Source organism: Sorex araneus, chromosome X (assembly GCF_027595985.1).
Source record: "Sorex araneus isolate mSorAra2 chromosome X, mSorAra2.pri, whole genome shotgun sequence".
Taxonomy (NCBI): domain Eukaryota; kingdom Metazoa; phylum Chordata; class Mammalia; order Eulipotyphla; family Soricidae; genus Sorex; species Sorex araneus.
The window spans coordinates 208,073,511-208,101,020 of NC_073313.1; the positions used below are offsets into that span (position 1 = coordinate 208,073,511).

The 27,510-nt window shown below is 44.2% G+C and overlaps 1 protein-coding gene and 1 non-coding gene across 4 annotated transcripts in view; one reads left to right on the forward strand and one right to left on the reverse strand.

Moving 5' to 3' along the window:
- OLA1 (Obg like ATPase 1) overlaps positions 1–25,596 on the reverse strand; it is a 164,047-nt gene extending 138,451 nt beyond the window's left edge. Inside the window, exons 1-3 of one of the 3 annotated variants that reach the window (XM_004601165.2) lie at positions 25,385–25,596; positions 24,009–24,109; positions 3,001–3,144 (exon numbers count right to left, since the gene is read on the reverse strand). In XM_004601165.2, coding sequence (XP_004601222.1) covers positions 3,001–3,144; positions 24,009–24,109 — 245 coding nt within the window. In that variant the 5' untranslated portion in view covers positions 25,385–25,596. Of the gene's footprint in view, positions 1–3,000; positions 3,145–24,008; positions 24,110–24,492; positions 24,630–25,286 lie in introns of those variants that run through there. The other 2 variants (XM_055123028.1, XM_055123027.1) reach the window with 2 other exon arrangements.
- Positions 17,377–17,515, forward strand: LOC129400625 (small nucleolar RNA SNORA70). The gene has a single exon (XR_008627824.1). It is a non-coding gene; the product is annotated as a small nucleolar RNA SNORA70 (small nucleolar RNA).
- Positions 25,597–27,510: the final 1,914 nt, after the last annotated feature.

The following is a 27,510-nucleotide window of genomic DNA, read 5'->3' on the forward strand; positions in this document are numbered from 1 at the left end:
ATGAGCCACCTGCAAGGCAAATGCCTTACCCTCATTACTATTGCCCTGGCACTAATTATTTTTAAAGACCATGAAATTCAGCTGTAGGAAATCATTAAATCAATTTGAGGGATATCACTTGAGCTACATCAAATGACTATACCAGGTTATAACCAACTGAATAACACTAATATGAATAAATATATAAATAGATAAATGAAGATGAAAAATCACTTTCTTATAATAGAACATCAATAAATGAAGATGGAATCACACAATCATTATGTGATAATATTTAGAGTAATAATTAATCCACTAGATACTCAATGGATGCTAAAACCAAGGGATAAAGTTGAAGAAATGAATGAACATGTATGTTACAAGACTGATAGAATTGCTAGATTTGGGGATGCAGGGATAAGGAGAGAGAGAAATCAAAGCTAATGTTGGTCTTTATAAAACAGTGTTTACAAGCAACTTGTAAGACAGTGTTTGTTACTATGAAGTCTTGAGAAAAAACCAATTTGGCATAAGATAGGGTGAGGTGAAAATCCAATCTAGGTATCCAGTCAATGTCAACAGGGATTTGGATATGTCTGGGGTCGGCAGAACTCAGACAGAAAATAAAAACTTGAGACTTATCATCATATTCAAAATAGTGAATCAAAAAAGATACATAATATTAATCAACTATCAATTATGGATATTTGTAAACTATCCCATTTAAAATTAAATTAGTTAAATTTTTATCTATAGAGCATTAATAATACCTCAAGTTTAAAAACCTGCAACTCTAAGTAAATGTGCAGAAAGAAGTATGGAAGATCTACCCCAAAGTATTTATATATAAGTTGTTTCAAAGTAAAGGAAGTATAGGTGACCTTAATCCTTAATACATTTTCGTACTGTCGGAACTTTCTATAATAACTACCTTCTCTTTCTTCCTACTTAAAAAGCTTTACTTATTTTTTTTTTCTTTTTGGGTCACACCTGGCGGTGCACAGGGGTTTCTCCTGGCTCTGCACTCAGAAATTACCCCTGGCAGTGCTCAGGGGACCATATGGGATGCTGGGAATCGAACCCGGGTCAGCCGCGTGCAAGGCAAACGCCCTACCCACTGTGCTATCGCTCCAGCCCCTTTACTTATCTTTTTTTTTTTTTTTTTGCTTTTTGGGTCACACCCAGCGATGCTCAGGGGTTACTCCTGGCTCTGCACTCAGGAATTACTCCTGGCGGTGCTCGGGGGACCATATGGGATGCCGGGGATCGAACCTGGGTCGGCCGCGTGCAAGGCAAACGCCCTACCCGCTGTGCTATCGCTCCGGCCCCATAGCCCCTTTACTTATTTTTTCTAAAGATAAAATTTATACATGGTTGACATAAAAAGTTCAAGCATTGAAAAGAAAAAGGAATAAAATCACCTGAAACCGGAAAATCACATTATTCAGATAACCAGTTTGTGATTTTTCATTTCATGCATTTTATGAATGTACTCACATATAGTCTCTGGATCTTGGCTATTGATGAGATTACATGGCACCAAGGGCAGTTTGTGGGTGTGACTGCCAAGCTACTGGAAAACGGGGGATCTGGGTGGAGGAGGCCCAGTCCCAATCCGAGCAGGCATGGAGATTTCAGTCACGGGTCCCACATACCTGAGTTCCTCTGTCAGTTCCTTCATGTGTGAGGCTTGTCGGAGCATGTGGTGAGTGTCCTTGAGCTTGGCTGTGGCTGGGTTCTGGAGGTTTCGGCTGCCTGGGCTCTGCTTGGGGCGGGGAGAGAAACTCAACCTGCCCCCCTCCAAGGGGGCCACCGGTGAAAACAGCCTGACGTGGGGGCAGGAGAAACAAAGCTCCCAGAAGAGAGTGAGGCAGAATCTCCTGCCCCCGCACCAGGCTGTCTTCATCAGGGCCCACTTGGAGGGGCACAGGTTGAGTTTTCTCCCCGCCCCAAGTAGAGCCCTGGCAGCCGAAAACCTCCAGAATCCAGCCACAGCCATGCTCAAGGACACTCTCCACACGCTCAGACGAGCCTCACCCTGAAGGAACCGACTGAGGAATCCAGGTATGTGGGACCCGTGGCTGAGATCTCCAAGCCTGCTCAGATAGGGACTGGGCCTCCTCCACCCAGATACCCCATTTTCCAGTAGCTTGGCAGTCACACCCACAAACTGCCCCCGGCGCCATGTAATCTCATCAATGGCCAAGATCCAGAGACTATAAAACAAAGCTCCCAGAAGAGAGCAATGCAGAATCTCCAACGGCAGAGCCTGGCAAGCTACCCATGGCATATTCAATATGCCAAAAACAGTAACAATAATGTTTGGTTTTTTTTAACATTCTTTTTTAAAAAAAAAAATCTTTCATTTTTAGGGGCTGGAGTGATAGCACAGCGGGGAGAGCATTTGCCTTGCATGCGGCCCACCCGGGTTCGATTCCCAGCATCCCAAATGGTCCCCTGAGCACCACCAGGAGTAATTCCTGAGTGCATGAACCAGGTAACCCCTGTGCATCGCCAGGTGTGACCCAAAAAAGCAAAAAGCAAAAAAAAATTAATTAAAAAAAAACTTTCGTTTTTAACATTCCCCTGACCCTCAGTAACAGGGTGAATAGAGATGTTACTGGTGCCTGCTAGAGCAAATCGATGAGCAACAAGACAACAGTGATACAGTGATACAAAGATACATATAATTTACATGAATGGGCAAGACTCATGCAAAGTATTTCTTCTACTTCATTGCCCAGGTAGAAATATTAAATACAATAAAATTATTGGCTATATTCTTCCTCATTCATTTTTCTCCCTCCCACTGGGCAGGCAGTATCAGGGTTTGAACCACTGGCCTCCACAAGTATTTTAAGTCCACTAAACCATTTTATATTACTTTTATAATCAGCCCAAACAAAATCATACATTAACCAGGGTGGGAGGGATGAACTCTACATGATTTAATATATATCATTTACATAAATTTACTCCATCTACATAGGAGAACAAAAAATGACATACAGATTTTCTTACCTTGCTGGTTTGTGGTACTGGCAAAGAAAGTCAAACCTCTCGTCTGGCACAGGTACTCTGCTCTCATTGGGATCAATAGTGCAGAATGGGAAGTTTTCTGCTGCAGCCTGACTATTGGTTAATACATTGAAGAAAGTAGATTTTCTAAAATGAATAAAAACAACTTCAATCAATTTTTAGGTTAACACTGAGATGGAATTATCTTATTGTAGTTTCAATGCTCAAATAAGATCCATAAAGATTTTTTAAAAAAACATCTACAGGGGCTGGAGCAAGAGCACAGCAGGTACGGCATTTGCCTTGCACACAACCGACACGGGTTCGATTCCCAGCATTCCATATGGTCCCCTGAGCACTGCCAAGGGTAATTCCTGAGTACAGAGCCAGGTGTGACCCAAAAAGGAAAAAAAAAAATCTAGAATGGAGAATGCTTTCTTTTTTAACATAAATGTATAAAGTTTATAATAATGCAGCTCACTACTTGTAATCAGATTACGTTTCTATCTCTATGTGGAACCTGAAAGGCATTTTCCCAGGAATCTTTGTTACAAGTGATAACTAAAGTTTTCACATCATAACAACCCATATTTCATTCCTGGTAGTGCCTGTATGACTTCACCTAAATCTAGTAATAAGCAATCTGGCTTTAATGCAGAGAAGTGTATTACTTAATGTCAGTCACCTTGCAAGCATTCTGCACTGGCAAACGGACACTAATTCTCTAATAGGTAACTGAGGCTGGAACTCACACAACCTTCTAATTTTTAATATATATGTATTATTGGTAAAGTCAAGAACTGTCAAACTGAAAAAAGTATTTCTTAATGCATAAATTCCATTTTTAAAAATCACTAATGATGAATAAAATAGTTGCTGATTTTCCAATTATCTTAATTTTATCAGGGAATACATGCACAGAAAATTCCAATTCATTAATAGCAGTTTTTAAAATAATTAGAGTGCCAAAACTCAGATCTAAAAAAATGCATATTTTTTTCAAGAATAAATTAATGAAGTAGCTATGGAGTATGCATAAACTGAGCGGCTGGTACTTCCTACCTGTGGAAAATGTTTACAATGAGGGAAATTTTTTTTGGTGGGGGCAAAAAGGATAGAGTGGATGGCACTAGGAGCTACTCCCAGTGGTGCTGCTGGGAGCAAGCAGTGCCAGGAATCTGGCCCGCAAAGCATGTGCTAGTTCTCTGCGCTATTTCCCTGGCTCATCAGGAGCAAATCTGATAACCGAAGACACTCAATAAGTTCAAAGTCTATGTTAGGATGGCAGGATTTATAAATGAATACTAGTCTCTCTTTTCTAAACTTTTTGTTTTTTAGAATAAAAATGTCTACAAAGATGAGACCCAAGGCTAGAGAGAAAGCTCAGAGAGCTGAACACACACACCCAGGCAGCCTGGGTTTGATTCCCCCACACCAGGAATGCTCCCTTCAGCACCCAAGGACAGAGCCAGGTATATCCCTGGCTGGAGATGACCCAAAATCTACAATAACAAGAAAGAATAGATCTAAGAGCTGGGGGCTGTAAGCACTCCATGGTAAAGCCAAGCTTTGAGGGCATGTAAAGTCCTTGGGTGGATCCCCAGCACCAAAGAAACAACAACGTAGAACAAACCAAATTTTAAACTCATCAGAAGAATTAATACTTACTCCAGTTAGCTTATCTGACTGAACATTTAAGCAAATGAAACAAAATAAACATTCTGTTTGTTTGGGGGCCACATCCAGATGTGTAGGTAAAGGGTACTCCTGACTCCATCCTCTTGGATCACTCCTGGCAGTGCCTGGGGGACCGTATACAGTGCTTTGGGATCAAACCCATGCCTCTGACATGCAAAGCCCTTTGCTCTATATGTCAAGCCGCTGCCCCCACTCCCCTTACAAACACCAAGGGCATTACAATAGAATAATGAGCAAATCAAGTTGATCTATATAATTACTGGTGAGCAATGAAGACACTTTATTCTATTTGGCTAGAGGGCTTTAAACATCGCTCAGGCTGGGATAAGGCTCCGTGGACTATTAACAAGCAAGCAGATTCCATTCGGGGCAGGGATAGAGTACAGGGTTAAGGCATTTGTCCTGCACGCAATCAAACCTGGTCCCTGGAGCACTGCCAGGGACCACTCCTGAGCACAGAGCCAGTAATAGCCCCTGAGCACTGCTGGCTATGGCCCAAAATTCAAACAGAAAATAAAGAATCTATGTTGCTTCACCTCTCATTCCCCACTGGCACTCAACATGTCTCTTGAGAGAGAGAGAGAGAGAGAGAGAGAGAGAGAGAGAGAGAGAGAGTGCTTTTGTGTTTCACACCCAGAAACGTGTAGGGATTACACCTGGCTCTGCACTCAGGAATTACTCCTGGCCGGGTACATGATACCATATTGGATGCTGGAAATCAAACCCAGGTCGGCTGCATGCAAGGCAAAGGCCCTACCCACCATACTATTGTTCTAGTCCTTTGTCTCTTGAGTTTTAAGAGATGTTCTGATGCATTGATTGTTTAATGTTAAACCAGGCCCAGTTATGGATAAAGGGGGAAGGGGCAAACAATAGGCCTTGGGAAGATTCTTGAAGATTATACAGGCCCTGGAAACAGACGATACTTAAACAATTTATCTCAAAGTTTTATAAGAACAGACCATTGTCTCCAAGGGCTCATTAACAGCTGACACTTGTCCAGACTGCCTTAAGACAGGACTCTCTCCCCTCCATGCCCAACCATAAATGTATTCTAATTTATTTTCCCAACCAGCCCTATACAAACCCCTATCCCTAACTTGAGGGAAAGATGGGGCTGGGGGACAAGAAGTCAACCATGTTCTCAGACTGTTCGCACCCAAATAAAACCTTTTCTGTGACAACTCTTGTCTCTTGAGTAACTGAGCTCTGAGCTTGGGTTTGGCAATAATAGAGCACATGCTTTGAGATGTTTGAGGCAGGGAGGGAAGAGGAAGGCAGGAGACAGAAAAGACAGGGGAAAGGGAGGAGGGGGAAGAGAGAAGAGGTCTTAGGAGATACAACTATGTTTTGGAATCAGCTAACTAGATTCAGGCACAGCGTTAAAAAAAAGAAAGAACAAAAGAAAAAACACTGTTAAATTCATACTGGTTAATTATAAAAGTCTGGTAACAATCCCAGAATTTTAAGAATGACAATCAAGAAATCACTGTTTATTATAGTTAATTTTTAATCTCAGTCCTATTGAAATACCTATAAAGTTGTAGTCTACTTGCAACAAAACCCAAACTTTAAACTAATTTTTAAGTAACACATATTATAGTATCATTTTTTAAAAATGTAACACACATTTGGACTATGAGTTTTGATTGTAGTGTCCATTAAAAATAGCCAAAGGAACCAAGGAGTCCCATATGGTCCCAGCATGACCAGGGAGTCTCTGGAGGTCTTTAGAACCACCAGGTCCAATGCTGCATTAAACACAGTAAGTGAGGGCCCCTGAAAAAAAAAAAAAAAAACCAAGACTTCTTTTTTTTTCCCCCAAATTTTATTGAATCACTGTGAGATAGTTACAAGCTTTCATGTTTGGGTTACAATCTCACAATGACCAAACACCCATCCCTTCACCAGTGTACATTCCCCACCACCAATATCCCAGGTATACCCCCCCTTTCCCACCCTTCCCCTGCCTCTATGGCAGACAATATTTCCCATGCTCTCTCTCTACTTTGAGGCATTATAGCTTGCAACACAGACACTGAGAGGTCATCATGTTTGGTCCATTATCTACTTTCAGCATGCATCTCCCATTCCCAACTGGTTCCTCCAGCCATCATTTTCTTAGTGATCCTGACTCTATTCCATCTGCCTTCTCCCCTCCGCTCATGAAGCAAGCTTCCAGCTATGGGAAAATCCCCCTGGCCCTTGTATCTACTGTCCTTGGGTGTCAGCCTAATGTGATGTTATTTTATACTACACAAATGAATGCAGTCCCTCTATGTCTGTCCCTCTTCTGACTCATTTCACTTAGCATGATACTCTCCATGTCTATCCATTTATAAGCAAATTTCATGACTTCATCTCTCCTAACAGCTGCATAGTATTCCACTGTGTAGATGTACCAAAGTTTCTTTAACCAGTCATCTGTTTTAGGGCACTCAGGTTGTTTCTATATTTTGGCTATTGTGAACAGTGCTGCAATGAATTTTCTACTGTGCTTTTTTGCATCCTCAGAATATGTTCCCAGAAGTGGTATTGCGGGGTCATATGGAAGCTCAATTTCTAGTTTTTGGAGGACTATCCATATTAAAAAAACAAGACTTCTTGACAAACGGTTAGTTCCAGGTCTGGAATGAGAAATATGCAAAACAAGTCCCAAATACTTTTCCCACGAGAAAACAAGAAAGCTTTTATAAAAAAACATAGACTCTTATCAAAATCATTCTGAAGTCTTAAAGTTAAGCCCAGTGTCCAAAGATACGTCAATCTGAATATCAACAAGAACAGTTACGAGGGTTGTAACAAATCAATCAACTTCATATCCATGAACTGTCAGTAATGCTCAGCAGAAAACATCTCTGGCCACCATTTACATGGACCAAGTGATTCTTTGAAGATTCTTACTGTGTCCCTGTTATTTGTACTACAATTTTACAGAGGAAATTTTAAAAATTGATGGATTATTTTGTAGACATAATACAGTCAAAGAAGAGAAAGAATGAAAAACTTAGAATAGCATCATTATTTTTAAAAAATTGAATCTCAAGACACACAAACGAATCTCAGACCTGAGCAACTTGCTGCAGAGATGGCCTTGGACTTTGCAATAAGCCATTTCCACTGGGCTACTCCAGACGGGGGTAGGTGCCGTCCCTCTGCCTGCCCTCTAAGAGTCCTGGTGGCTGCCATTTTCTAGAAGTCAGCGACAAGCTCCAGGTGCGAGTGGCGGTGGCAACAAACACCAGGCCTCACAGTACAGGGGAGAAGTGGGCCCTTCTCCTTCCCCCTCTCGCCATGGGACTCTGAGATGACGCCACATCCAGCCACCATCTACTTAAGCTCCCACATGGCCATGATCCAGAGACTCACAAACAAATCTCAGACCCGAGGGGGCCGGAGTGATAGCACAGCGGGTAGGGCGTTTGCCTTGCACGCGGCAGACCCGGGTTCGATCCCGGGCATCCCATATGGTCCCCCAAGCACCGCCTAGAGTAATTCCTGAGTGCAAAGCCAGGAGTAACCCCTGAGCATCGCTGGGTGTGACCCAAAAAAGCAAAAAAAAAAAAAAAAACAAATCTCAGACCCGAGAAACTTACTACAACGATCTCTTCAGATCCTATTAAAATTTTAGAATTCCTAGAGCGCAAGAGCAGCTGCACGACATTATATTGTATCCATAACAAGCAATACAAAACACACTGTCTAGCATTGCCTTTTTGGCAGGTATAAACAGTGATGGGACTGGTCTCAAAATATCGAAGGTAACTAAAGTAGAGAAAAAGAGTATTGTACAATTTGTCACACAGGCAGGGAGAGGTGTGGAATGGGGTGGAGGGGGATACTGGGGATTTTGGTGGTGGAAAACCTGCACTGGTGAAGGGATGGGTGTCTGATGACTGTATGATCAAAGCTCAAACTTGAAAGTTTTGTTACTGTACCTCATGGTGAATCAATTAAAAAAAAATTGAATCTCTGTGAAATACATTGTTACTCATGATTGGATTTCAGTCAATGTCCGAACATCCAACCCCTTCACCAGTGTACATTCCCCACCACCAATATCCCTAGTTTCCCTCTCACATCTCCACCCACCCAGCCTACCTCACCTCTATAGCAGACACTTTCTCCTCACCCCCACCCTCCCACCCCACCCCCTGTCTTCTCTTAGACACTGTTGCATTTAAGGCACTGTGGTTTGCAATACAGGTACTAAAAGGTTATCATGTGTATCACTTTACTCCTTTCAGCACTAGGTTCTTGACCAGAGTCATCATTTCCAACTATCACTGTCAGAGTGGTCCCTTCTCTGTCCTAACTGCACTCCCCCACAACTTGTGGCAAGCTTCCTACCACTGATCAGTCCTCCTGGCCCTTGTTTCTGTCTTTGGATAGATATTATCTCCTAGTATTACTATTTTATATCCTATAAATGTGAGAATAGCACCATTTTTTAACCTCTGATGGACCCATGATCACCTCTGTTGACTTGGGAGTTGTACTCTGGGGTGCTCAGGAGGCATTCCCAGCAGTGCTAGGGGACCACGAGATGATAAGGATAGAACACAGGCTTCCAACACACAAAGTATGCACTCCAGCTCTTTAAGCTATCTCCCCGGCTCTTTTCCGAGTTTTCTTTTTTGGAGGAGGAGATGCTTGGGTCACACCTGGCAGTGCTCAGGGAATGCTACTAAACCCAGACTTCCTGCATAAAAGCATGTACTCAGCCCTTTCAGCAATCTCACCCACCCCTCTTCTAAGTATTCTTGATATCAAAATGATCCAGTCATTTGCCTGTATGAGGCTCTGGGTTCAATATGCCATACAAAGACAAAAACTATCTGGTCAAACATTATTCAATATTAATGTGATCAAATCCTAACATATGACTGTTACTTTAACCATAAAGAACAGAGGAAAATACTAAATGGAACCACATGTATGCAATCAACAGAGTTCAGATTTTAGAAAATTTTGTAAAGCAAACAGATTTCTCCAAGTCAATTTGGGAAGGAAAAACATTCTACTTCTGGGCAAGATGCAAAAGTTAACACAGAGGCGGGGAGGGGAGGGCAAAGGGGTGGTGGGAACATTGGTGATGGAGAATGGGCACTGGTGAAGGGATGGATACTCAATCATCATATGACTGAAATGTAATCAAGAAAGTCTGTAAGTATCTCACAGTGATTCATTAAAAAAAAAAAAAAAAAGAGCTAACAGCCAACTAGAGCTCTTGCCCAGAGCATGAAAAGCCACATCAATGCAGATAAGTAGGAGCTAGGAATCTGTAAAAGCAGGAGTGAGGGTAAACCTCCAAGAAGTGATCAAGCATCTATAACTACATGCCCATCCTGGACAAAGGAGGTCAGGCATCGAGGCTTCATGCACATGAAAAGCTGATGTTGGAAGGAAATATCCAAGGGGCTGGAAGATATACATAACAGTGGGGGGGAGGGGCGGGACTTGAAATCCAATCATTAATAACTCTGTAATGGAGAGAGAGGGGAAGAGGAAGAATAAAGAAAAAAAGGAGGGGGAAGAGAAGAAGGGAGGAGAAGAGAGGGGGAGGAGGAAGGAGAAGGAAGAGAAGGAGAGAGGAAGAGAAGGAGGGGGGAGCAAATGGAGGGCATTTTTCTCCAAAGGGAAAAAAAATGCACATCTTGTCCACAATAAACTGTCCCACTGTCCAGACTTAAATCCTTCACCACAAAAATACAACTTAAAAGGTTGGAGCAGGACTTCTGGGCAGAGTGCCTGACTACCTAGAGTGCACAGACCCTAGCTTGATCCAGGACACCAACCACAGCACAGTGCTGCACCAAAACCCATAAGAAAGAAAGCACCACAGGGGCAAGGGCAAGAGTACCTCAGGAGTGCAGAGCCAGGAATAATCTACCCATTCCTTGGTATTCCTTCTGCCAACTGAGCTAATTCTCTTCCCAATGAATGTAGGCCTACTTCATGAGTTGCTTCTAAAGAAATTAGAAAGGAAAAAGGGACAGTTTCTAAATGGGAAAATCTGGCAGAGAACATCTTAACTGAATGACTAAGGTTAACATCACAACTAATATATCACACTAGTATCACATTCCCTTAGCATGAAGGGGGTATTCAAAAAGCCCATAGCGTAATTCCTGACAACCAAAACATATTACAAAGATACAGTAATCAAAACGGTGTGGAACTGGCATAAAGACAAGAATGAATAGAACTGAGAGCCCAGAAATAAACCTTCTTGGTGCTGGAATGATAGTACAGTGGGTAGGACACTTGCCTCGCACATAGCTGACCCAGGTTCCATCCCTGGCATCACATATGGTCCCCTAAGCCCCACCAGGAGTGATCACTGAGCAGAGAGCCAGAGTATGCGCTGAGTACTGCCAAGTGTGGCTCTGAAAGAGTAAATAAAATAAACCTTCTTCTATACAATGGTCAAATATCTTCCACAATAGTGCCAAAACCACACAATGAGGAACAGTTTCATCAACAAATGATGTTGGGGTAAGTGGAGAGCCACAAGCAAAGAAGAGATGCTGAGACTCCTACCTTACACTACACACAAAAATCAACTCAAGCCCAGAAATATCACCAAGAAGGTGGTAGCAGTTTCTTGCTTCAATCTTAAAATGAACAACTACAATTACTCATGAAGATAATATACTGAGAAATCCACAGTTCGGGGTGAGACTGACCCCAGCAATACAAGACTGACTGAAGAAGCTGGAAGGGGAGCCCCCCTGTTTTGGAGAGCAGGTCTGCCATGTCAGTCAGGGGCTCTGGGAAGAGAGCAGGTACCAGAAATCACACCCTGATCTAGGCAAACTCGACTGTGATGTAATCTTGCTGGTCAAAGCTCCAGCAAGAACAGAAAGGCTGCACTGGACGAGAGTGCCTCAACCACAGGAGAAAATTCACATGAACGTGGGCCACAGCATAGGGCTCAGGGCTAACCAGCAGGATGGGGGGAGGGGGTCACAGAAAGGAAAGAAGATGAGAAAAAGGTCAAGTTAATACACATCTGGGACCAAGCTTCTTAAACTGTGGTTGCAAGCCCAAATGAGTAACTAGATAGGGGGGTAGGGGGATGTCACTGAAGAAATTGGCAACAGTAAAGGTCTGAACATGCCAACAATCAAAAGTGAATTCATGGGCCAGGAAACTACAGGAGGTAAGGGCTGTACCCTAACCCAGCTTCATTCCTGGCACCACCTGGGCTCACTGGGAAAGCCCTGGGAGCCCTCATGATTTGCCAGGTGTGGTCCTGAAGGATCCAGGACACAGCCTGGGTAACCCAGACAACCCTGGCACTGCCAGGTCAGAGTAGCACCACATTCTTGGGCCCCAGAATCGAACTTCTGGATGGTTAGCCAAGTATCACTGGTAATGGCTGGCATCCCCCAAGCACCACTTAGGAAACACTCTTCCCCCCCAAAAAAGAAGGAATTCAAAATCAACCACTTAATGAATGCATGATATTTCTGCCATGCTCACCTACTTTACATTTCTTGAGCAAAAATGGGTCACAAGTGGGAAAAGTTCAAAAAGCCCTCCTCTAAAACAGTGTTTCTCTACCTTTTTCCAACTGTGGCCCCCTGCCGACCTTGTTACCTTCATGTGGCCCTTCTGTCTTCATGTGGCCCTTCTGTCCTACTGATTAGTCCCAGGCATTACGTCATGGCCTCAATTTATAAGATTTTTGCCTGTGGGCTTCTTAGAATGTCTTAGAGGCCCATGAAGGACCACAGGGTCCCCTGAGGAACATTTGTTCTCTCTAGACTGCTTCTCCCAAGCCCACCCTATGGAACTGGCACTTACCTCTTGAAGCACCAGAACAGTAAAGAGATTGGTAAGCCTCAAATCTGGGCCACCAAGAAAGGAGGGATATCAGCGATGTCACGAACATGTGTGAATCAGCCCCAGACCCCAGCCCCACCACAGCTCCTGCACAGGCAGCCTCGATACCTGGGAATGCCAAGCCGGCAGAAACCCAAAATCAAGCCAGACCAAATCAAGCCACAGCCCCACCTGCTGGAAAAAATTCAAACCTCTAATCCAGACCTTAAAGGGGGGAAGGGAAGTGCTTAATTGGCTATGAAGTGGTAAGCAGACAAAACATAGAACACATGGCAAATTCAGACCTCAAGAGAATATGACGTCATAAGAGAAGAACTCTCCAGAATCAAACTTCAAAGACATTTTCCCCGACAAACGGAGTTCAAGATGACTGTGGCAGGGTTGGGGAAGTGGCCCAAGGGGTACAGCACACAAAACCCTGGGTCCAGTCCTGGCTGCTGAGTACTGCTGCTGCTGAGTACTGCTGGGTCTGGTCTTCTCCAAGCACTTCCTGGTGGAACCCTAATCACTGCTGGATGTGGTCCCACAATTAAGTAAAATAAATCATTGCTATAATAATCTCAACAGAGACAGGATACTCTGAAAGGCAAGTCAAAGTGACAAAAGAAAAATCAGAAGAGCTAACTATAGGGGCTGGAGCAGTAGTACAGCAGGTAGGGCGTTTGCCTTGCATGCGGCTGACCCGGGTTCAAATCCCAGCATCCCATACGGTCCCCTGTGCACTGCCAGGGGTGATTCCTGAGTGCATGAGCCAGGAGTGACCCCTGTGTATTGCTGGGTGTGACCAAAAAAGCAAAAATAATAATAATAATAATCAATGATAAAAACTGCCAGCAAAGGGGGCTGGAGTGATAGCACTGCGGGTAGGGAACTTGCCTTGCATGTGGCCAACCCGGGTTCGAGTCTCAGCATCCCATATGATTCCCTAAGCACCGCCAGGAGTGATTCTGAGTTCAGAGCCAGGAGTAACCCCTGAGCATTGCCAGGTGTGACCCAAAAAGGAAAAAAAAAACCTGCCAGCAAGATGATCCTACCTAGCACTGGAGCAACAGTACAGCAGGTAAGGCCTTGCACACAGCTGACACGGATTCCATCCCCATTACCCTATATGGTCCTCCCTCCTCCCTCAGTCTCACTAGGAATGACCCAAGCACTGTTAGGAATAAGCCCTGAGCACCACTGGGTATAGTTTCCCCCCCCCCAAAAAAATATGCTGTCTACAAGACTTTTAGATTATGAAGATGAAGGCCTTCACAGACATATGCTGAACAAATCTGCCAACTGTAGACCACCCCTACAAGAAACATACCTAATAATTTTTAAAAATCCACCAAAAAATTGGTGAACCAGAAAATTAAACACAAAAACATCAGGAAGCCTCCTATATGAATAATTACCCTGAATGTAAATCAGAGGTTCCCAATCCCCTTTTCAGAACAACAATCTGACTCAGTGCTTCTGTGAAAATCTACCTGCTTTAAGCAAACAGAAAGGGTTTCCCAACTGCACCTCCTGAGCTACATATTGCTACCCAGTATGGCTCTAGGGTCCCCTAGGGGTGGCATCACCCACTTTGGAAAACCAGTATAGAAACCCCAGATTTGCGAGGTGTCAAGATTCCAGACACGTGCTAAATGACAATGCTATAGTTACCACTGCTGCATTAAATCCCAAGAAAGACTCAAGAAGGGCTGCTGATAACTGCTTAGTAATGGAACACAGGTCTTGTAGCAGAAGACAAAGAATTCACTCCATGTCGCCAACCCTCACTGCTACATGCTAGGGCTGGAATCCAGGGTGCAAGCACTGCAACCAAGGGGGCAACCCCCACCCTCATCCCAGACACACTTCAATGATGAAAACAGCAATGGAAAGGCAAAATGGAACAAAATGGCCACAACATGAGAAATCAAATTTGATTTGAGAGTTGAATCTGATCAGTACTCATCCAAAGTAAATAAAATTTAAGGAGTTGGAGAGACCTCAATAAGCAGAGCACATGCTTTGCACGGGGGAGGCTCCAGTTTTACCCCAGCACTACAGTCCCTTGTGCACCACTAGGAATGACTCCATTGGAGCCAAAGTTCCCAAGCATTGCTGGGCATGCAACAAACAGTTTTTAAATAATTCTTAACCTTCAAAGATCTACGAGTAATAAAAAAAAAAAAATTAATGGAGCTGTGAGAGTACAGCAGGTAAGGAACTTGCCTCACATATAGCCAACATAAGTTCAATCCCCTATGGTCATCCCATATCTGCCAGGAGTGATCCCTGAGCGTAAAGCCAGGAGTTAAGGCCTGAGCACGGCTGGTGTGCACCCTGCCTCTCCAAAAAGAAAAAAAATAGTTTCAGGGACTTAAAAGACAAAAGAAAAACTATGGGGGCTGTAGCAATAGCACAACAGGTAGGACATTTGCCTTACATGCAGTCAACCAGGGTGTGATTCCCAGCATCCCATATGGCCCCGGAAGCACTGCCAGGAATAATTCCTGAGTACATGAGCCAGGAGTAATGAGCCAGGAGTAACCCCTGTGCAAAGCCGAGTGTGACCCAAAAAGAAGAAAACAAAATAAAAAAGAAGAAAAACTAAGAAAATTGTTCCATATAAACAGACTATGGAGACAAAACACTTCTACGGAAACAAAACAATTAAATGTAACATATAACCCTGGATTAGAACCTGATCTAGAAAAAAGGAATTAATAGGACTAATAAATCAATGTTAACTTCTTGGGCTATAGAAGATGCTAACATTTGGGAAGTAAAGCTGAGTTCTTTTTGTTGTTTTTTTTTTCTTGTTTTTTTTTGTTTGTTTGTTTTTGGGTCATACCTGGCAATGCACAGGGGTTATTCCTGGCTCTTCACTCAGGAACTACCCCTGGCGGTGCTCAGGGGACCATATGGGATGCTGGGAATCGAACCCGGGTCGGGCGAGTGCAAAGCAAATGCCTTACCTGCTGTGCTATTGCTCCAGCCCCTTGGTTTTTGTTTTAAGGTGACACTCAGTAGTGCTTGGGGGACCATACGGTGCCATGGATCAAACCCAGGGCTCTGTATATGCAAAGCCTGCGCTCCAGACCTCTAAGTTCTCTCCTCAGACCCAGGAAGTCAGGGATAAAACTTGGGCTGGCCACATGCAATGAAAATAACTTATCCACTTTACTATCAGTCAGGCCCTATGTAGGAATTTCTACGAACTTTTTTTTTTTTGCTTTTTGGGTCACACTCAGCGATGCACAGGGGTTACTCCTGGCTCTGCACTCAGGAATTACCCCTGCAGTTGCTCAGGGGACCATACGGGATGCTGGGAATCGAACCCAGGTCAGCCACGTGCAAGGCAAACGCCCTACCCGCTGTGCTATCACTCCAGCCCCCTGCCAGCTAATTTCACAAGTGTGAAATACTTTTAAGTATAAAATCACTTCAAAAACAAATTAATGTAATGCTAAGGAAAAGTCCAGCAGCATGGGAAGAGGTTTTTGTTTTTAAAAACAAACAACACTATTAGTAAGAATAACCACCTTGAAACATCATGTGGTAGAATTTACTAAAGCTATTTAACTTGCCACCCCTCCCAGCAAGCTAAATTCACTCTACTCCATCTCTAGGCTGGTGCCTTCATTTGCTTTAGCTAAAAGAATTAAGTGGAAGTGTGATATTGACTGTCACGGTTTCACTCACTTGGAATCTAACCACACCACGCTATAGAGAAGCATGAGATTAAGACCACTTAGAGGAAAAGGACAGGGGGGAAAAGCACAAGCTGCCTCTGATTTTCAGCCAACCCTGACTAAGCCCCAGACCTGACTGACCCAGATCGACTGACTATAGCCACAGAAGAAGCCCAAGAGAGACCAGCAGACTCACCCAGTGAACCTAAAGAAATCAAGAGACTTACTAAATTGCTAATGTTTTGAACCAGGAAATTTTAGAGTACTTTGCTACACAAAAAAAGAACCAAAACACTGAACAGAATTATCCTGCTTTGGTTTTTGGTTTTTGTTTGATTTTAAGCATTTCCTATGCTTCCACTAAGCAACAATAAATACTTTTTAAAGAATGCAGTCGGTCTCTGCCAAATTGCGAAAAGGCAAATTGCCTTGTAAAAGCCACCAAGGACCATTCCCAGAAGCATTCACCAAGTAAGACAAATGCAACCCTGGGGCAGCGTAAGAGCAGACACAGTTATCTGCCAATATCCATTCCCTCCTTTCAGGATAACAAAAACTGAATATACTGGCCATCAAAAATACAGACAATATGCCTTTACTGCAAATAAACTAAATAAAGTCTTGCAACTACATCTGGAGAGTGATATATGAGCAGAAAAATATGGTGTGGCAGCTTGCAAGGAAAAGTCCCTGAGAGACCACAGACCAAAGTAGTCTGGTCCTTTGAGCCTTTGGAGAACCAGCTGCCAGGAATTACAACACACAGAACCCTAAGGGTAAAGGCTACACCAGTGGGATTGCCAAGCAGTGAGAAGCCTGAAGACTTCATAAAACCATCAACAGGCTAGTCTAGAACAGCAAAATTCACACTTATATCAGGGGAGGGGAAAAAAAAAAAGAAAGGCACCTTCTGGAGGACAGGAGATAGGGCAAAGGGCTGGAGCATTCACTCCTGTATTTGAGCATGGCAGCTCACTGGGCAGGGTCCTGATAGTCCCCAGGCACTGTAAGATGTAGGACTGGTGCCCAGTACCACAGGACCCAAACAGCACCACATCCTCAGCCTATGCATTGTCTTATCTGTGCAACTGAACCAAGTATTGCCAACAGTGGTGGCCATACTCTGGAGCACTGCTGAAGTACAAAAATAAAGGCTAAGAGGCAGAGCCAACTAAGCTGACCGTGCTCTCTGCCCCACGAGGTCGATGTGCAACAGCTATAAATAGCAAGCAGCCTCTTCATTAGTGGACGCATTCTGTGGTTTATATAGACTGTTCTAAAAGATCCTGGAGACAGTCCTTTTGCAGTGGACGCTCAAATATACTCTCACGCTGGTTCCAATTTCAGGCTCCAAATAGGTATGCAGAATGCCTTTGGAAAGCCCCAGCGCATATTGGTCAGCATTCACGATGGTCAAGTCAAGTCATCATGTCCATCCTCATCCACACCAAACTGCAGAATAAGGCGCATGTGATTAAGGCTCTGCTCCAGACCAAGTTCAAGTTTCCTGGCTGCCAGAAGACCAACATCTTCAAGAAGTGAGACTTGATCTGAGTTTAATGCACAGGAGTCTGAAAATATGGTGGCTGAAAAGCAGCTCATCCCAGTTGGCTATGGGGACAAATATATCCCTAATGCTGGGTCTCAGGAGAAACGGTGGGCATTGCACTCCTGACTGTCTCAGAGCTGCCCCCTGCCAAGTCCCTGCTCCCCACCCTATCCCTCATCACCCCAATACACTCCATCACAATAAACCGCACTAAACCAAAAACAAAACCCAAAAGCTCTGTCTGGGGCCAGAGCAACAGGACAGCACATAGGGCACTTGCCTTGCATACAGTCAACCCAGGTTCAATTCTCAACATCCCACATAGTCAGCTGAGTACTGCCATGAGTGACCCTGGAGTGCAGAACCAGAAGTAAGCCCTAAACACCACTGGGTGTGGCCCAAAAACAAAACAAAACAACAACCCTCTGTTAAGCAAAGCTATCTGAGGTTCTCTGGCTCTTTCAATTTAACATAATCCCATCTCTCACAATGGCAGTCCCATGACAGGTTAAGAAATACAGGATATGAATGGAGAGATGAAACAGAGATTAAGGCACTATCTCCAATGCATGCAGCAGACCCTGTTTTAATCCCCAGAACTGCAAGGTCCAGTCTTGGTGCTTGAGTTTAAGCTGGGATTGGCCATGTTCAAGCATTAGCCCTTGTACTGTCTCTCCTGCTCCTAAGCATTGCCGGGAGTGACCACTGAGAACCACCACATGTGGCCCAAATACCTCCCCCTCATCCCCCCCAAAAAAAGTTAGGGATATCAAAATATCATTTCCTAAAGACAACAAAGCAAAGATGGTGCTTTCAATAAATGCTGCTGCAACAACTAAACACCCTACACACCAAAAAATAAAATACAATCTAGATACAGAATGTACACCCTTAGAAAAATTACATCAAAGTGAATCACAGGGTCAGGAATAAAACATAGTTTGGCAGTGGCATACTTGCCTTGCATGTGTGGATGTGCAAGGCCCTGCATACATCTAGATAACTTAGATGACCTTAGGTATGATGATGACAGGAGTAAAAATGAACAGAAAAGGGGAAGAAATTAAAAAATGAAATTTTGAATGTAATAATAATAAATTTGGGGTTTAAAAGTTAGTACAATGGGTTACCTTGCACACAGCCGATCCCGGTTCGATCCCTGGCACCACATATGTCTCCTGAGATCACCAGGAAAGATTCCTGGGCACAGAGCCAGGAATAAGCCCTGAGCACAACTGGGTATGACCCAAAAAACAAAATAATAAAAATAATAATAAATCTGCGCATGAATGTTCATGGCAGTTTTATTCACAACTGCCAAAATCTGGTGAGCAACAGATTTATCATTCACTCAATGAAGAAACAAAGGTACATCCAAAGCACTGAAATATTGCCACTGAAGAGAAATCCACTCTTGAAGCCATAAACAAAATTAAGTGCATGTCACTAAGTGCAACAGGCCAATCCCGTGCGGTTCTAATTATACAACATTCTTAAATAAACAGAACTATTGAGACACTGAAAAAAAAGAGATGATTTGAAGGTGAGGGTTTAGGTACAGCATAGAGAATTTTTAGGGTAGTGAAAATATTCCCAATGATATTATGACATATAAATGATGTTACATATTTGCCCAAAACTATGAAACACAAAACACGAAGAGTGAATGATTCCTGATGCAAGTCACAGACTCTGGGTGATAATGAATGATGCTCAAATGTTTGCTCATGAGTGACAGGTATACCACACTGGCAGGGAGTGATGATGTGTCAATACAGAGGGTATCGCTGTGTGAGGACAGGGAGTATATGGGAAATTTCCACCCTTTGCCTTTAATTCTGCTCTTAAATAAAGTAGAGGCAACGTATGTGTCTCAAGTCCTGGGTTCACTGTGCTCAGTCCTGGGTTCAATCCCTATGGATTGGTCTCCACTTATGCTCCCTTTGGACCTTTGTTGCTACCCTGCCGTGTATCTTTAAGTCCCATATATTAAAAGACTGAAAGTGTGGGGCAATGGGGTCCTTATGGAAGGGAGGGAGGTACAATGGTGATGGGTGTGGAGTTGGAAGAATTATGTGTGTGGGAAACAGTATTATAATCATAAAAATCCCCATTGTTTTAAGTTTTGATAAATTAGATTATTTTGGGGGGTTGTAACTGGGGAGTGAGGACTCCCAAGGGGTGCACAGAAGGCCTGGGGCCAAATGCTACTAACACTCTGCAGTACCTGGGGGATTGCAAAGGCCACCCTAGCAGTGCACAGTTCCCTAGGACTGCCTGGCGATGCTCAGGGAACCATATAAGTGCTGGGTTCGATGCAGGCTCAGTCACATGCAAGGCAAGCACCTTAACCTCTGTACTGTCTCTCTGGTCCCTCAAAAGGTTCTTCAGATGCTGTCTGTACTAAACGTTCTATCTACTCTTTGAAGAACTACCCTCTGTCCCCAATCTATTGTGGATGCTTCCAGAGGTAAGCAAGTCCAGTTGGATTTGCTTTTGTGCAGAAATCTGAATCACTGCAGAGACAGCAGCAGAAGACTAATACCCAGAAGTTCAGCACACATGGCTGAGCTCCAGATCGACCTACCCACTCCTGCCAACTCCGTCCTAGCTCCACTCCTCCCTGAGGCCCAGCCGTAGAGCTTGTTCCTGTCACCTCCCAGACAGAATTTGTACTGCTTATGAAGAACCCTACTTGGCACAGTGAGGTAACACAAGATCATTCTGCAAAAACAGTATTTGCAAACACAACTGCCAAAATTCACCAGAGGGTACATCACAAGATACGAATCTGTTTGTAAAGTAGACCTCAAAAAACTGGGATAGAGAGACAGGATTATCGAATATGAAAGCATAAACCACACCTTTAGATTGCACAATAAAATGATTTAGAGATTATTTTCCTATACATTAATTTACTAGGCTTCATGACTAAAAACATATATAGGAAAATAGTCCAGAGAGATCAGACAGCTGGGTTTGAGATCTGATACCAACACAGGGCCCCCGAGCCCCTATCAGGAGTGATCCCTGAACAGAGACCCAGGAATAAGCCCTCAACACCACCTGGCATGGCCCCAAAAACCAAAAGAATAAAAATCAAAGTATAAGGCCATAGAAATAGTACATAGGTTAAGGCACTGACTTGCATTGAGAATGAACAAAGTTTAATCCCTGACACCATATGGTCCCCCAAGCGCCACAAGGAGCTACTCCCAAGCAAAGTCAGGTATGGCCAAGTGTGGTGCAAAAACTTTTCTTGCCACCCCCCACTCCCCAAAAAATAATAATAAGCCATACTGTCCAAAGGAACAGAGGAGAAGGGAGCAAGGCACCGGTCCTGAAAGCATGAGGTCGCAAAGTCAATTCCCTAGTGTCCCACAGGGTGATCTGGTATCAGCCTGCCAGTACCACAAGCAATTCCTGACCTTACTGAGGCCAGATATGTAGGAACAACTCAAACTAAACAGTGCAACCCTCAGAGAGCATGGGTCAGAACTAAAGAAACGTGACTCCCAATAACTAGAACTAAAGAAACGTGACCTAAATAAGTATAGCAACCATACATGCAAGATCTTAACCAGGTATGTGAGCTCCACTGAACACCACAACCAGGTGTGTACACTTCAATCAAACGTACACACACCTCCATCACTGCACGTCAAAACCAGAGGGAAATGGAGGAGAGGAAATTTTGTTACTTTTAAAAAATAAACTCAAATTACAAGTACTACAGAGATTTCTAGAATAAGAGCAGTTAATATCCAAAAGAGATGCCTTGCATATGAGTTCACAAAGCTGACAACATACATAATGATCATATCTTGCTTTCAAGTTTACTGACAGCACCCTACAGTACTTTGCTTAATTATTTGTTTTGCTTATATTTTCCACTCTCTATTTAGTCTTACTTTGCAGGCAGCCTATATCACAGCAGGAAACCCCTTCAAAATGCAAACCTCTCCAGCTCCAGGAAAGATTGAAATTAGGACAGCCATACTTGTTCATGTTTTACATTACAAGAATTTGAGAACTGCCTACTTGGTCATACCAGGCTACATTCAATAAGCAATCTCTAAGACGGGAAGCTCCAAGTAACACATAGGGTGCTAGAGTAATAGTACAGTGGGTAGTAAGCAGCCTTACTTGCAAGCAGCCAACTAAATTCCATCCCCAGAATCCCATATGGTTCCCTGAAGCCCACCAGCTGTGATCCCTGAGTGATGGGCCAGGATTAAGTCCTGAGCACCACTGGGTGTGAACCCTCCAAAAGTGTTAACATAAAGAATAGGGCTGTACTACTTAAACCATCTAAAAGTCTAAAGTTCATGCCCAACATACCTTCATAATCTTCACAAGTTCACATCGGATCTGTTTCCCATTAATAAACCCTAGTCACTTTTTAAATATTTCAAAATTTTACTACTTGTAAAAAGATATTGAAATAGGACAATAAGGAAAAAAGTGTACAGTGAACATATAACTTGCACGTGTATGGGTTTATGATAAAGCTCACATAATTTCTTAATCTTATTTGCAAATAGACTGTTTTTTTTGTTTGTTTTTTTGTGGGTTTTTTTTGCTTTTTTGGGTCACACCTGGCAATGCACAGGAATTGCTCCTGGCTCTGCACTCAGGAATTACTCCTGGCGGTCCTCAGGGGACCATATGGGATGCTGGGAATCGAACCCGGGTCGGCCGTGTGCAAGGCAAACGCCCTACCTGCTGTGCTATCACTCCAGCCCCTGGACTATAATTTTAAACATCCAAAACATTAAATTTTTGCTCACAAAAATTTTATATTTAGCCTTCATAACATAACTTTATACAGAACACTTCCAATATTAAATTTATAATCTTCCCTCCTTTGCTATCAGATCCCTTATCTCCCAAGATCTAATCTAATCTATATCTGGGCTTTAAAAACTATTTCTTTAAGTATCTACTATAGGACATCCAAAAGCCAGCATAAGAAAGCACCAGGAATGGTCAGTACCAGAGTCATTTTGGGTGGTTGAGGTGTTAAGCCATACTTGGAAGGTGGAGGACACCCCACCATCCCCATTGGTTCAAAGCCCAAGTATATTATGTTGCCTGAGTCTTGCAGTCCTGGGACACCAGAATAACCCCAACAGTGATGGGGACCTCCAGTCCTGTACCAGGTAATGTTCAAGGGACTGTGTGGTGCTGGGAATTAAATTAGATTGGGCATACACTAGGCATGCTGCCTAAGGAATACCCTATCTTCTGGTCCACCCAAAGAATTTCCTTTTAAATTTTTAAATTTTTTTTTTTAAGCATTACAAAGACATTCATGATTGAATTTCAGTCACACAGTATTCCAACATCCATCCCTACAACCAGTGTACATTTCCCTGCACCAGTATCCCCAGGATCCCTCCCACCACCCCCCACCCCGCACCCCTTGCCTGCCTCTAGGCAGTCAGTCTGTCTCTGTCTCTGTCTCTCTGTCTCTCTCTGTGTCTCTGTCTGTCTCTGTCTGTCTCTGTCTCTGTCTCTCTCTCTCTCTCTCTCTCTCTCTCTCTTTCTCTCTCCATCTCTCCCCAACCCACCATCCTCTTTCCCTCCCTCCTTTTGGGCATTGTGGTTTGCAATATTGATACTGGAAGTCAAACCAATTTTAAAGTGCTCCAATTCCTGGGCTGGGAGAGTTAGTACAGCAGGTACTGCACATTTCCCTTGTGTGCAGCTGACCAGGGTTCAACCCCAGACATCCATATGGCCCCCCAAGCACCACCAGGAGTAATTCCTGAGTGTAGAGCCGAGAGTAACCTCTGAGTACCACCAAAAATAATAAGTAAAATAAAATTTTAAAAATTAAGTACTCCAATTCCAGTTCAATTGTCTCCCAACAGGGTTTCAAGCAATCATCACTGATCGTGGCATATTTAATATGCCAAAAACAGTAACAAGTCTCACAATGGAGACGTTACTGATGCCCGCTTGAGCAAATAGATGAACAACAGGATGACAGTGCTACAGTGCTATCACTGATCTACATTCCATCTCTCATTGCTTCTTCCTGAATTTAGTAAAACAGATACAGTAACTCAAGTTTCAACACAGAATATGCTAAAAAATCAAAAAATGAAACAAAATCTAAAGTAAAACCCAATTCTGCAACATGTTAATATTCTAACTTCCTGAAGTCTTTCCTTCAATTTACCTTGAGTTATCATTTCTACAAAAAATATTTACAAGTACGAGAAAAATCTACCTACCCAACATTTGGTAATCCAACAATACCAATCTTCAATGAAGTCCCAAATCTTCCAATGATTGGGGGTGGTTTAATCCCATCACCTCCCTTTTTGGGGGGCATCTGAAATGCCAAAATAAAAAGTATATAAATACATATTTTTAAAAACCATATTACTATCACCATCGACCAAAAACACATTTTACACCTAAAACATATTACTGGCCATTAAGAATTAAAATACACCACAAAAGTCCAAAACTGACAAGCATCTAACTCCACTTTACTTCCCAGCTAAAATAAAAAACGAAAAAGTTCTGTAAACAGATCCGATTCTGTCCTCAGAAAGCCTGCAAAGATTGATCTAAAAATATGTGACACCAGAATTAAAAAAAAAAAAAATTTAAAAAAACTTAGCCGCCACTTGTCTATCTGGAGAGGTCACAAAACACCATTTCACTTGACATATGGCAATACAAATAAAACCAAGGAAAAGAGTCCCTCACCAAAAAATAAGGTACAATCCATTCCATAATCACGAGTTGTAGAAGTCACTTCGCACCAAATCCACTCGTCTTCTCGCTTTCCCACGGTCCCCACCCGCACCATCTCTTCCCAGGGGGATGGACTCAGACGGTGACGGTGACCGCCGGGTGTCAGGGTGATCCTGATCCGATCCCGCCTCCACTCCTCTGGAGCACTCACTCCTCAGCGCTGAGGAGCGCCTCAGGAACCGGCACTGGCTGACATCCTGTCGACCAGAGGGATCCCCCGATCCCCGACTCAAATACATCGAAACTTCGTCGGTCCCTGCTAATCGGGCTCCAAACAACTCCGTGCAAAAAAAAAAATTCCCATCTAACCGACTGCACGCTGAACTCCAGGAGGAATTTAATTTAAAAAAAAAAAAAAACTTCGCACGCGGGTTACCTGACTGCCTCCACGTCAGCCTCCTGAGGCCCTGCAGAGAGCCGGCTCAAGAAGTGAGGCAAGAGCCCGAGGAGCTCCCTTCTCGGGGTTCACCTGCTGCCGCACGCGCAAAGCCAGCCCAAGTTCGAGGGGCGGCCACAGCGGGGGTCAGCTGGCGGCGGGGGAAACACCTCAGGGACCCAAGGGAGCCCCGGGACCGGCCTCTCCGCCCTCTCCCTCGTGTAGACGGACAGTCCGGACCCAGGGAGGCAGAGCCCGGGCCGTGCCAGCGCGAGGCGTGGGCCGCTCCTGGGACCCGCGGCCTAGTCCAGGGCCACCTCATTCATCCATGCGCGCCCGCCCTCACCACGCCGCCGCCCGCTGCCCTCACCGCGTCCGGGCCGCCCTCGCCCCGGCCAGCCGCCGGCCACACAGCAGGAGCCCGGAGCCGCCCCAAATCCCGGCCGGGAGTGCGCCCGCGGGCCTCACCGTGCTCGGCTTGTGCGATGACAAGGTGTGTGTGGGGTGGGGGGGAACCAGTGGCTGCGGGAGTCGCGCTCCGCCGGCAGCGAGAGGTGGGGAGGAAGGAGGAGAGAGAGCGCGCGCAGGCCCGGCCCCTCCGCCAAGCAGCACGCACGACGGTGGCGGTGGCGGCGGAACGGGCGGGCCGGGCGCCGGGCGGCACCTGCGCGCAGGGTGCGCGCCTCGCCCCGCCCCGAAGGCCCGGACCGGCCCCGCCCATTGGCCCAGCCGGCCTTGGGAGGCGGGAGCAAGGGTGGGAGGAGCCCGACGGCGCCGCAGGCGGCGGGAGTCCGCGTTGCTGCGCCCGCCCCTCTCTCTCTCTCGCGCGCGCGCGCACACGCTATCCGGGAAGCTGGCAGCTGGCTCCGCCTCTGCACGTGGGCCTCCCGGGCCTCTGCTCTGTGCGGGCGCCGCTGGTTGAGCCCCCAATCCTGCGCACGTGCTCCCGGGGTCTGCAGTTCCCTGGAAGCGCCCGGCGCCTTGACCGACCCCAGTCGGGTTGCTGAGATCCAGCTCACGGCCGCACCCGCCCTTAAATACCGGGCAAAGACCGGCCTTTGGGGTCCTTGGAGATCTTGACCCCCGAACTGCTGCCGTCCTTTTCCTGTTAACTCTCAGAAATCGGTCCAGAAGGTGTAAAGCTGTAAAACACCCTTTTTATTTTTGTTTTTTAATTTATTTTATTTTTATTTTTATTTTTATTTATTTTATTTTATATTCGTTTATTTTATATTTTATATTTGTTTATTTGTTTTTTATTTTATATTTATTTGTTTTTTAATTTATTTTATTTTATTTATTTTATTTTATTTTTATAGATTAATTAACAATAATTAATAATGTGATAATTTATTACATTCACTGTTCCCAGCCCCAATCCCCCCACCATGACACCTTCCCCCCACCATTATTTCGAATTTTACCACCACCCCAGCCTACCCCAAAGACAGATGCTAAATAATTTATTTTGTCTTGCTTGTTATAAATAACCCCACTAAAATATAATCCCTAAAAGTTTCCCTGAGAGGAAACTGTGAAGACTCTATCTCACTAGAGACATTAAGCTCCAGACATTAAGTTAGAGATTACTAACAGGTTTACAGGTTGAGCCTTGTGCAAATACCTTTTATAAAGGACCCAAGAGTCCTTGAGCACCACCCGGTGTACCACAGAAAATAAAAGGAAAAAATAGATTAGAAGGTGCTTATGATAATTAAAATATATAACAGGGAAGCTTGTGATCTAACAATTTCTTTGTCTCCTTATCATGGAGACTTTTTGACCCTAGAAACTAACTGCTAATAAAGGCAAGACTGTGGGTTGCTATCCCCATTTTGCAGATGAGGGAACAATATCTGAAAGGTTATGAAATCTGAATGAAGCCACACAAATAGCAAGAAGCAGAAATAGATTTGAGGGGAATAATCTGTTTGCTCAGCCAAATCTCTTTCCAGTTGGGGGCCTCCTCATAAACAGCAACTGAGACATTAGTTATAAAACTGCATTAAGATTCTCTTGCCCTTTGAGAGGGATCTACCAAGATCATTTTTTTTTCTGTAAACTTAGTAATTTATCTAAAGGAGATAGGCATTCTGATTTGGGTTATAATTTATATTCTTTTAAACATCCCAAACTATGTACTATTCATGTTTGACTCCAGCAGCTTTGTTATCATCATATATTTATTTGCGGGTTGAAGAGGGAGGGAGAGGGCATTGGGCCACACCCAGCAGTGCCCAAGGCTCACTCCAGACTCTGCTGAGGGACTATATGCTGTGCCAATAGTCCAGGGAGTCCAGGGTGCACAAGGCAATGATCTTAACCCCTGTAGTATCTTCATGACCCCCAACTCCTGTTTATTTCAACAGGTGTTTACATGCTAGCAGCACTGTAGCACTGTTGTCCCGTTGTTCATCAATTTGCTCGAACGGGCACCAGTAACATCTCCATTTTGAGACTTGTTACTGTTTTTGGTATATCAAATCTACCACGGGTAGCTTGCCAGGCTCTGCCTGCAGGCAGGATACTTTTGAGAGCTTGCCGGGCTCTCCGAGAGGAACAGAGGAATCAAACCCGGGTCAGCCACGTGCAAG